The sequence below is a fragment of the Anopheles ziemanni genome, chromosome 2, assembly GCF_943734765.1.
Source record: "Anopheles ziemanni chromosome 2, idAnoZiCoDA_A2_x.2, whole genome shotgun sequence".
Taxonomy (NCBI): domain Eukaryota; kingdom Metazoa; phylum Arthropoda; class Insecta; order Diptera; family Culicidae; genus Anopheles; species Anopheles ziemanni.
The window spans coordinates 55638635-55649727 of record NC_080705.1 but is presented as its reverse complement, the minus strand read 5'-3'; the positions used below and the strand labels follow the sequence as shown (position 1 = coordinate 55649727).

Here is an 11093-nt window from a genome sequence, read left to right as displayed (position 1 = left end):
GATTGAATTTTTTGCCAAAAGTAGTATGAAATAAACTTGCAAAATTTCTTCCCGAACATTCTATAAACCAGATGGCATTAAAAAAAAACCCGGTTCATCTTCGCCACAGACTCTGGATGGTTGGTGTCATGTTACTGAAGCCGCTGTCCAAAGCTATCAGCAAACCTATCATCCTCAAAAGATCCGAGATCGTTTGCAATGGACGAGCGCTACAGGATGCAGGTCGGGTTCTGCTGATGCATAAGATTGCACAAGATGGGGTTTCTTCTTCCACATGCCAAAACATGGACTCATTCGTTGAAGCCTGCTGTTTTATTTGTTTATACTTATTTTTTATTTTGCAAACTGCTGTCGATTGTTAATGCTTTGCGGGTTTTATGGCTCTAAAATATTCCGCAGCTAAACGATCCAACAGTTCGTTCGGGAAACCATAAGGATGGAAACCGTCATCTCAAGGTGCCCTCGGAGCCATCACTCAGCCAGGCGACCACCATCGATACCACCTCCGACGATGCGATTATTTGAGCGCATCGATTTCCATCGATCGTTCTTCGATGCATTGCAAACTTGTTCAAAATTTTGATCAAGCATCGCGTTACGGTCTATCACTTATGAGTTCCGAGTCCTGTTGGCTAATTTGTTCACCACCTAAGACTCTCTCGCTCCCTTCGCATTGCTTTGGGATATGCGATGAGTGGATTTGGTCAATCAAAATCTAACCTAATCGAAGAAAAGGAAAACAAAAAAAGCTGTGGCACACGGTCGACAACGTTCTACCGGTTTATTGGAATGGCACGTGGAACCGCTTGAACAGGGGGTATGAAGGGTAAAAAAGGATACCTATCAGTTTTATTGCTCTCAATCCTGACCAAACCCTGAGTTTTTTGTTGGTTGGATGTCTTTTCATTCTTTTTTAATTGATGCATGCAGTTTCCCCCTGGCAAGGATCGATTATGTTTTGAAGGGTGATTATTTTACAGCCCGCCTGCTAATGAGAATTGATTGATCGGAAACGGAGATCCCGATCTCCTCTCGAGGGTTTACCTTTGGTGTGTTATTCACATTCCGCAAGGAGAGATTTGCGGCTTGGATTTGCATCTTAAAAGAATGCTCGAATTCTCGAAGAGCGTTTAATGCAGTAGTTTCATTATAATTCATAATCGGTTGACACTACCATCTTTAATATTTATATGTTGCGGAGGAACTGTTCTGTTTAGTTGAACAATTCATGGTAGATAACTATCCTTATTAACTTTTTACCGTTTTTTATACGGTGTGGCTTTGTCTAATAAATGATCGTTGAAGCATGATGAAAACATTGTTGTAGCTATTTCGTCTGTGTTATAATTTGTGCTCTATAGTTTCCTTAGATGGCAATGAAACATCAATTCAATTGATTAACCACATTTTATTTCCCTTTTCTTTGAAATGTAGCAATAGTTAATAAAATCATCCCGTGTTGATCACTTTGTTTTATTTTAATCCTGACAGATTTGCTTCCAAAACTAGTGAATCAGTGATTTGCTGAGGAAGTATGGTAAAGAACGCAATTAAAATACAACGAGTTCGGACAGAATTAGATTATTTGAACTTTTTTTTCATATGAAAAATGTAAATTACTACAAAAAGAAGTAAAAAACAGAAACAAGAGCATCACCGTCTCACTCTCTTTACACAGCTCGAATAGGGAATTGATGTTATGGAGAACTGTTGGACGGAAACCTTTCAAATACCAGGATTCCTACCCTCCTTCAGCTGCTCTAAATAATAGGACGAACCATCAAGAGAAGAAAAAACAGATACCTATAAACATTACTGATCACGAGAGCATACGAACAAGTCAAGGATTATTTTGGGGTGTCAAATGGTACCAGTTTTCATTTTTTCATCGTGAGCCATTCCGTTTGGCCACCGTGTACCACTTCGTTTCTACTTTTTCGGCTGCACAACAACAACAACTACCCACAAGGGAGAAGATGCCGGGAAATGAGCTTAAAAAAAATAATGCTAATGAAAAGTGGTACATTCTGGCGCGGACCAAATGAAAAAATAACAATTCTATTTCGAAGCCCTTGCCCCGGGAACACAGACAAGTACCATCGATTGCTGAACCGGGCTCCTCAAACCGTCGCTGGCGTGGAAATTTCCTTATTTAAATCAACCTTCTAACAGGAAAAGATCGGAAAAAAAGAAAAGTTTCAGAGACAACTGAGACATTCAAATTATGCCGGCCAAGCCACGGCACGTCCAGGACCGCCTCGCGGGACGGATAATGAAAAGCAGCGTCTCCTCGTTGGCCCCGGGAATGTCGGACCAAATTGAAAGAATATTAATGGCGAAATATTCACTCCCGGACCGAGGGCCGCGGCTGCCTATCATTTTCCAATTAGTGGAAAAGTCCATCCACGACATCGGTGCTCCCGCCGGCCGGAAGATGCGATGAAGACCCGGTGCGAATGAGACGAATTTCATTTACATCGTGCTGGATGGGAAAAATGGGAAAATTTACATTTTGTAGCGCATTTCCCGGAAATCGTTGGTACGCTAGTCGGCTTTGGGGAGGAAATGGAGATTTAAAAAGAAAAAAAAAGTCAAATCTGTGTGTTTCCGGCATGCTTCTCCCTTTCTTACCGTACGGCGATTGTTTGACCAATCACATCGTCTCGAGGAAAAATGCTTGGACATGTTTGGAATGCTCTCAGGAAACTGTAAGCTCGATTTTCTACTTCATTCTCTAGTGTCACGTCGTTGGAATATTTTGTCTTTCTTATATCCTAAGAATGTAAGTGTCCTTTTAAGGCCCTCTGTTCTCCGAATCGGACACCCACTCGTATTCGTCTCTCTTTGGCGAGGTTGTTACGTTTATTGCTGCTATAATTTTAACTATCATCAATGCCAACCTCCTCGTCATCATCATCAGCATCATCGTAAGCATCGTTCAAAATGATCAGATACGTTCCTCCAAGGAGCCGTTAGATGCAGTCATTCGAGGCTCGTCGTCCTCGTTCACATCAAACGACATAATCGTGGGTTTTACGAACGCAGTACGCAAAACGAGTACGCACCACACCCATCAAAGGCAGAAGGTGCAATAAATGGACGCACCATTCCAGTGTCCCAGGCGGCCATCTTCTTGAAGCTAACGAGGACCACACTTGGCGTGAGGGTGTTTTTTCCATTTTCCATTTTATTTTCTTATCGCACAGTGCCTGACAATTTAAGGCACAGAAAAAACTAATTTTTAATCATTATGTATTTACAAATAAGATCAGCGTAAATATGGCAGTATTTACAGTGCAGAAAATTACTAACCATCATTGACATTGTTAGACACACATTTAACACTTAAAATATTTTTGTTATTTGATTTGAATAGTTTTTGAATTAAATAGTTTCCATAATGCATTCCTTAAGCTGGGGTAAAATGTATGTGTGACAATGATTTTTCTGCAAAATTTAAGCATTCGTTATGTTTGTCATCTACTGTACATGTTTCTTAGTGTTGGTGTTGTGTTCTGCTAATTTTTTTCTCTCCCACATTTCTTTCGTTTCACTTTACCATTTTCCTTTCCAACGGTCGAAACCATTTTTTTTTTTACTCTCTCTCACCCTCTACGATTTTCCCTGCACACAATGAACTGTCCGGGCCCCTTCAGATTTTTTTCTCTCATATACCTCCCCCTCTTACCACGAACAAAGCATTGACTAACGTGCGCAGTGGGGTGTGGGAGGAGTTTTCCTAGATGATGGCCGCGATTTTCAGAGGGAAAAAAGGAAACCAAAAAAAAAGTATGGCTGGAAAACTACGTCCGATACGCGAACGCGTTCCGACGAGTTTTCCACCCCCCGGCCCAGGAGCCGATGGAGAAGGGAGTGGTGTCAATCGATCGATATTTTCCTTCTTCGCTGGTTTTCCGCGGTGGGTTTGCTTCCCTTTTTTGTTTTTTTCTCCCCTTTCCCCAGCCTTCTTTCAGCGGACAGCCCATTGGATGGAGTATTCGAAACACGCCGACGCCAACTAGAAAAGATTTTCCATTAGGGAAGATGTTACCGCTGGTGGTAGACGGAACAAGGTGGATGGACAATCGAAATGCTAATTTTTCGAAAAAAAAAATTAACCAGGGAACTGTTTGCAGTTCATCTCATGATGAGGCCTGGTTGCCCCCTTGTTGATTTTATTTTGTTTCGGAACGTTGAATATTTCATTAACGTTTGTTCGCCGTAACATAAATTATATTCGATTGAAAGCTATTTCGTTCAAGAAAACTGTTTAGAATCAGAAATTCGAAGAACTGACGTTTTTTGGTGCCAAGCGCACTTTTCAATTCATTGTATTGTCATCAAATCATAGTGGACGGTAGTAAACGTTTATATTATGCATCAGCCACACAACATAAACAGTTGTTGGCATTCAATAAGTTAACGAACTACAAACTGATGTTGATGGTTATCTTAGCTCTTTGTCTTATTGCTATGGTTTAATGTGATATAAATGCTAGTAAGTTAAATTTTCATTATTAAATGTCATAAAAAATTTAAAACAACACATCTACCGATATTCACTCATGAAAGTTGCTCAAATAATTTATCTTATTTGAACCTTAAGATTAATAGCCAACCTTTGAATGGAAGAACTGTAGCGTAACGAACATTGCGCTCAGTTCAAACGCCACCACGGAGCACTCGACCCACACCCCTAAACGGGCGACATAATTAGGCCCCATAATTATTTTAGAACAAGGCACTGCCTTGGCATAGTTAAGAATAAAATTAATCCTCTTCGAATCTGGACATCAAGCGAGTAAGACCTGTTTTCCCAGCGACCATCCAAAATCCGAAATCGATCCGAAATCGATCCGAAAAGGCGTAAGCCCCCAAAGAACAGTGTCAATTAAACTGATTCACCTATCAGACGGCTTTTACGAAATAAAGTGAAATAAGTCAAATGGAAAACGACAATAAAATAGATGTATGCCTTCGTACAGCAGATTTCAATCAAAACCCAAAAACATCAATTCTTTTCTGTCAAGGTAGAAACGTTAAACAAACCAGGAGGTTTCTACTTCAACATCTCATCCGAAAAAGGTGCAGATATTTTAAAACATGTGCATTTTACAAACTCCCATTCTTCCAATCAATATTGTAGAGTATTGTGTATTAAAAACTCTAAATCTAGCTATAAATTATATGTTTGGGTATTTGATGACAAGTGATGAGCCGCATACCGATCTAAGCTTCGCCGATAACATGTTGTAATTTAATTAATACCAATGAACTACTTGATTGATTTTTATTACTTCTTCTCATGATATTCATCATCTTTTCTCCATTTATTCGCTTCATTGGCTAGAATACAAAGCGTGAAGGTAGAGATTGTTAACCGGATGAAACCATTTTACAAACCATTCTAGTTGTGTGACCAAAGATTGTATGGTAATCTCTAACATTAGGTGTCAAGGTGAAATAAATGCACCTCACAAAAGGGTTAGCCCAAGAAAGTGATATAAAGAAACCGGGGCCACAAACAGTTGACAATCGCTAAGATTTGACCCCGTTTATAAGATCGACCTTAGCCTCCGAGAATAACCCTTGCCAGAATGCCCGGTGTAAGAGGCATAGTCATTTGCATAAAGTAGCAAAGAAAACGAGTTACCCGTGGGATCGTCCTTGCCTGACGATGCTATGTCCTCCTCTTGTAAGTATTGGTTGGTGAAAGTTCTTTGAATCGGTTCTTCTCGCGATCTCAACAGAAGGTTTCGCTCGCGACATGTTGTTTTAACGGTGGCGTCTTTTGTGGCCCATTATTTTTATTGTACGTGAGAGCAAATGAAAAGTGAACGAATAAAAAACCGGTCCGTTCGGAACCTTATGCTATGTTTGGCTTCCACGAACGCTGAAGCTGTGCGTCAACGTCAGTATTTCGGAGACAGAGGGTTCCCTGTAGCCGCGATTCGCTTCGACCGTGTGTCGATCGGGAGGATAATAAGGATGACGATGAATATCACGGCAGTAACTTCCGGTCGGTTTTGCTTGCCGTAATCTAATGAGCCGAAAATTTGTTTTTTGTCCATCACCTTTCACGCGCACCAATGGTTGGGAAACAATTGTATCTTTAGGGTTTTTTTTTGGTGGAAAACCGGTTTTCCATACTGGCATAGAAATGATTTGATAATGCATTTGAAAATTTCTCACCAAATAATTTTAACCAGCATGGCGCTCCGTTGATGATGGGCCGGGAAAAAAGATTGAGCTCGAATTATCCCAGTGTGAAACGATGGATTGTTTTGGGAACCGACATAATTAAATTTTATTCACAATAGTTTAAACGAATACGTTTCAACTGTAATTTCAAAGAAGCTGGAAGTGCTCTGCTATAGTATCGTCAAACATTGAGCAAGTAGAATTGTAGTGTAATTTAGTTTGAAACGAATTGTATTTCTAAAAGAATCAATTAATTAACAAATCGTCAGTTGTTAAATTGTTTTCATCTTGTATCTCGTGCGGAAATGTTTTCATAAACAGGTTACCCTACCAGCGCAATATATTATGTTCTTTTCGTGAATATTTTTTCTAATGTTTACATGTATTTAACACTTTAAAACAACTTGTCGGCATTGCCGTCGTCTTCATGACAGATCTTCTTTCCTGGTTCCCACTCGTCGAACACGTTATGGCCAGTATGAACCGCTGCATCAGCTACTTTCGCCTCCAAGTGATCTATCTGATTATTTCCATCTCTGAATTCCCTTACCGGATCTGCTCTTAAACCTCTTGAGCCTTATAGTTAATTAATAAGTTTGATTGTGTTCAGCCCTTAAGGCAAACAACCATGGTTGTTGGGACAACCATCTTCTGTTTGATTGTTGTTGTTATTCTTTGGCGTAATGACCGTCTTCGGTAATAGACTTACTAGAACTTTTTCTTGGTGTGCCTCGATAAGCAATTGTCATGCACAGTGGAAGATCTGGTCTCAGTTGAGATGTGTTAACAGAAATAGATAATTCTAAAATTCTAACGTCTAATGATGGAAATTGTTTTTTCTATATCGTCTAGTATATTTATTGCAATATACATATACTTCTACTGTATAGATAACTACTAAATATTATCTGAAGGTTAGTTAAAAAAAACACGTTCTTAAATCTACCTTTACTCTTTGTTATTTTCGTTCGTGACAGTTACTGTTTGATATGGTAAAAACCAAGTTTAATTTTTATAGACTTTTCAAAGTTTTAAAATCTTGCAGCTCATTTTTTCAATCTGCAATTCGATTTTTTGAATGAATGCGAACTTATATGATACGGCACCTAGGAGACTCCTTGTCAGGAGCGTTTTAAATGTATAAAATAGCAAGTATGATGAATTATACCAGGAAAGGTGTAGCATCGACATAAGTTTACGTCATTAAATTATCAAGTACATAACATTGATCAGTTGTTAAGCCACCAGAAAGTTTTCGCTATCTGTAACGAAAGGAGCTTATAATATATTTGTAAAACACACGTTAGCACAAATCAAGTTTAAACAATCATATCATTATCTATAATTAGAATATAATTTCTAAATAACTTGAGTAATGGTGAAAACATTCATTAATATGCAAAGAAATAAACGAGAGGAAAATTAAAAAAAAAAACTCTTAAAATACTTCATGAACTGTTACATAACTACACTCTTCGTTGATTTCAAATTTGTCGTTGAAAAAGTTGTAAACAAAAATAATGGAAGGCCTTTGAGTTTGAGAAACCACAAAGAGCCCCATAATGAATTGACTCACTTCAGCATGAAGGTACAATATTTTTATAACAAGCTCGTTTCTTCTTTAAATTAAATTCACTTTTGGAAGTTAATAGAAGTAACTTATTGAAACATTCCACTTATTTTAACAGCAGACGTATGATATCACCGAGCGCTTGTATTTCAAAGACTTAAATTTAATTAATTAAACATTATGATAAATCTGTACCTGACACGTCATATTCTTCCACATGCATGTTAAACTTGTTGAGAAATTGAGGAATTATTTGTTCCATCATTAATGAGCTCATTTCGTGTTTTGCAACCTGAACATCCCGCACTTGTGGGATTGCAAATTGCGTATTAAGTAATGGGCTTTACTTCACCGATAATCTTCTTTTATGTTCACGCACGATCAATCATGATGATCGATGCGCATTATAAAAATATAAAAGTATCACATAATAATTACCACAGGATGAAAACTGGGAACTACCCACGAGTGTTCAATTTGAGGCTAATTTTGAAATAATCAATTATTTCTGTTGGTTTTGTTTTGGGTTTATACCGATCCACTCCTTATGCGGATCGCTCCATCCATGGGCTGCCATCAATCAAACCGGAACGCTGGACGGACGACGTCCTTTTGCGAATAATCCCCAAACTTTCTACATCATCATCGATCGGGTGGTATGTTTGGGGGATGTGCGATTGCCGGGGTCACTATAAAACCAATCCACGAAATCGTCGCACGCTCACCCTCGATTGCGATCATCTTCCCGGTGGGTTCGTCCCGAAGATGTCCGGAAGGCATGTCCACCGCAGGAAAACGTCGACGATGAGGCATCTTTCAGGTTCGTTCACGACGGCGACCCTGCTAACCTTCTGCCTTCTGCCGCTGCTGTTGCAGGTGGCACAGAGCAGCAACGGCGATTTTAGCTATTTTTACGGCAAGATCGCCCCGACGGACACGCTGTGCGCGAAGAAGGTTGTCGGCATCGGCACCAAGACGCCGGTGCAGGTGGATTACAGCAGCGCCCAGGTAAGTCCCAGCCGACCGATGACGCTCGCGCTAATGATAGTCGTAGTAATAAAATGTAACGTTCTCGTGCGTCCGTGCGTGCGTGATCCCGGCCCGACGATGCATGCAGCGTCCGATAACAGCTGTCAGCCTGGACGCGTCGAACGTGGCCTATCAGGGTTTCAACGTGTTCGTCGCCGGCGGTGCCATCGGCCAGCAGCGCATCACGTTCAGCCTGACCGGACCGTGGATTTTGCCGTACTACATCGAGCTGGACTATTACTGTGGCCAACGGTAGCCGCGCTCTCTTGCTCTTCCTGTCCGGTGTGCTGTTTTTGATTTCTCCCTTTCACTGCTTTCGATCATCATCCCTGACCAACCCCAAGCAGTGTCCAGTTGCATCCAGTGGCCATCGACGACCGGTGTGGAGTGGGTCAAACGTGCCGGTCCTCGGCCAGGCAACCATGCAGTGCGTCACGTTTCTCCCCGTTGCTGAAATTTATTCGCTTCCTTTGGCGATTGGTGAGCAAAAAAACCAAACTGGGAAAAAACAGCCGGCTGTGAATGCACCACAATAGGATGCAATAAATAAATCGTTCAGCTGCAGATGCGTTCGTTTTTTAAAGCTCGTTCTTCTCGTCGCCGGCGTTGCGATGATGGTTTTGTATGTCTTCTTCGATTACCATATATGGGATATTGTGTGACCGGAGGGTGGATAAATGCCCCTCGAGCATGGGCAGATGGAGGAGAAGGTTTTCGCAACAGATCCTTTCTTTTTTTTCGCAGTGTTTGAAACGGGTGCTTCCGCTGAAAGTTTTGATAAAGTGATCTCTTTACCACAAATTTCTTACATAACGTAAACGATCGTTGAGACGGTTTTCATACCACCTGATCATATGATTCACGTGAGTTGCACGAAGAAAAATACAATAAAGGCCATCTCAAGATCCCTCCCTGAAGTCGTGCTGTAGCAGGCCAAAGCCTTGTGAACGGTCAAACGGTAGTGAGCAAGCTAATTGAATTGTATGCCTGTCTGAGTGCATGCTGGTAGCTGCAGCGGGAAACCAAGTGCACATTTTCCGACGGTTGGGACGGAATGGAACCAGCCGAGGTGTGTACAGCAGCCGACGAACAACGGCTGCAATGCTGCTGGTGCCAATTGGCTGATTGATCTCATAATTAGTCGGATTAATCAAATTTAAGTAGGGCGGATTGGAAATTAATTGACTTGCGGACGCTTCGGATGGTCAAGCTGTGGTAAGGAGGGTAAAACGGGAAGGAAAAAGTACGGGGAGAAAGGTGCTTGTTGCAGTTAAACTTGCATTTGTAGTCAGGCAAAGTGAAACAAGTGAGAGAACATGAAGAAACGAACAATATTGAAGCATAAGGGAAGCAGTATAGGGAAACATATTGCTAGAAGTGACTTATTTTTGTATATTAGAAGAAACGGCCTGTTTACGGCAACTTTTGTAACAGAAAACCTTTTCTGACCCTTATCAGTGGATATTAAACTATTGTTTGAATTTAAAGTAAAACTAAGGTTTTCCCAATGTTAACGTTTAACACGTAGACATTTAAACTTCATGCGTCTTGTTTCTCATTTTTCATCGAAACACGAAACGATGATTTTATGGTCCGCGATGAAAAAGGAGAAAATCATCGTCGCTGGTAACATCGCCTGCACCAACACAACTGCACAAATTTGATTTTGCAGGGGAAATTTCTCCTCCAAGTAGCGCAGGAGAAATTTTCCCCTTTTTCTCGCAACGTGAGTGGTCAGCCCCAACCGGTCGAAAACGGTTCTGAACCGGTTCTTCAAGGTCGTAAATCACCGGGGTCTGTTCGAGCGAACCGGTTACGCCGTAAATACTCCTGGCGCCATCTGGTGAGCTCACTAGCGTCCTCTAGTGAGCGCAGGCTTGTACTACTCTCATTTCCGGTTCGAACCGGTTAATTTTCCGCTTCAGCGCCCTCCATCGGTCGGTATAATACCTGGGGTTAATTTTGAAATTAGACGATCGCAACGGCTTTTTATTTGCCCTCGATACAATAAAGGAAAATTCATGGTTGCCGAAATGTCAATTTCGGCAGTAATTCTAGTAGCTTTTTATTCTTCAGGTAAAACATTACCGCCGGGAATGGATCAGCGCTTCTTGTGACCTACATTTTCCTGGATATTAGGGAGGCTTCTGACGCAGTGTGTGTAAATATATGTGGAATTGTGCATTGTGGGACCCACAGGGTAACAGTTGAGATAAAAGAAACAATGGTAGCTTTCCTCTTGCCAAACTGTTTTTAAAATTTGAAGGGAAGATATTCATACGACAGTTTACTC

The 11093-nt window shown here is 40.9% G+C and overlaps 1 protein-coding gene across 1 annotated transcript; it reads left to right on the top strand.

Annotated features, from left to right (window-relative positions):
* The first annotated feature begins 8575 nt into the window (after positions 1-8575).
* LOC131293904 (uncharacterized) lies at positions 8576-9056 on the top strand. The gene is made up of 2 exons (XM_058321953.1): positions 8576-8779; positions 8889-9056. The coding sequence occupies exons 1-2, from the start codon at positions 8576-8578 to the stop codon at positions 9054-9056; spliced, it is 372 nt and encodes a 123-aa protein (XP_058177936.1).
* Positions 9057-11093: the final 2037 nt, after the last annotated feature.

Bases quoted from the DNA above. Each gene is read 5' to 3' on its own strand.
- LOC131293904 (XM_058321953.1), top strand. From the start codon at position 8,576: ATGAGGCATCTTTCAGGTTCGTTCACGACGGCGACCCTGCTAACCTTC. The intron at 8,780-8,888 runs GTAAGTCCCAGC...CGATGCATGCAG, and splicing joins TGGATTACAGCAGCGCCCAG to CGTCCGATAACAGCTGTCAG.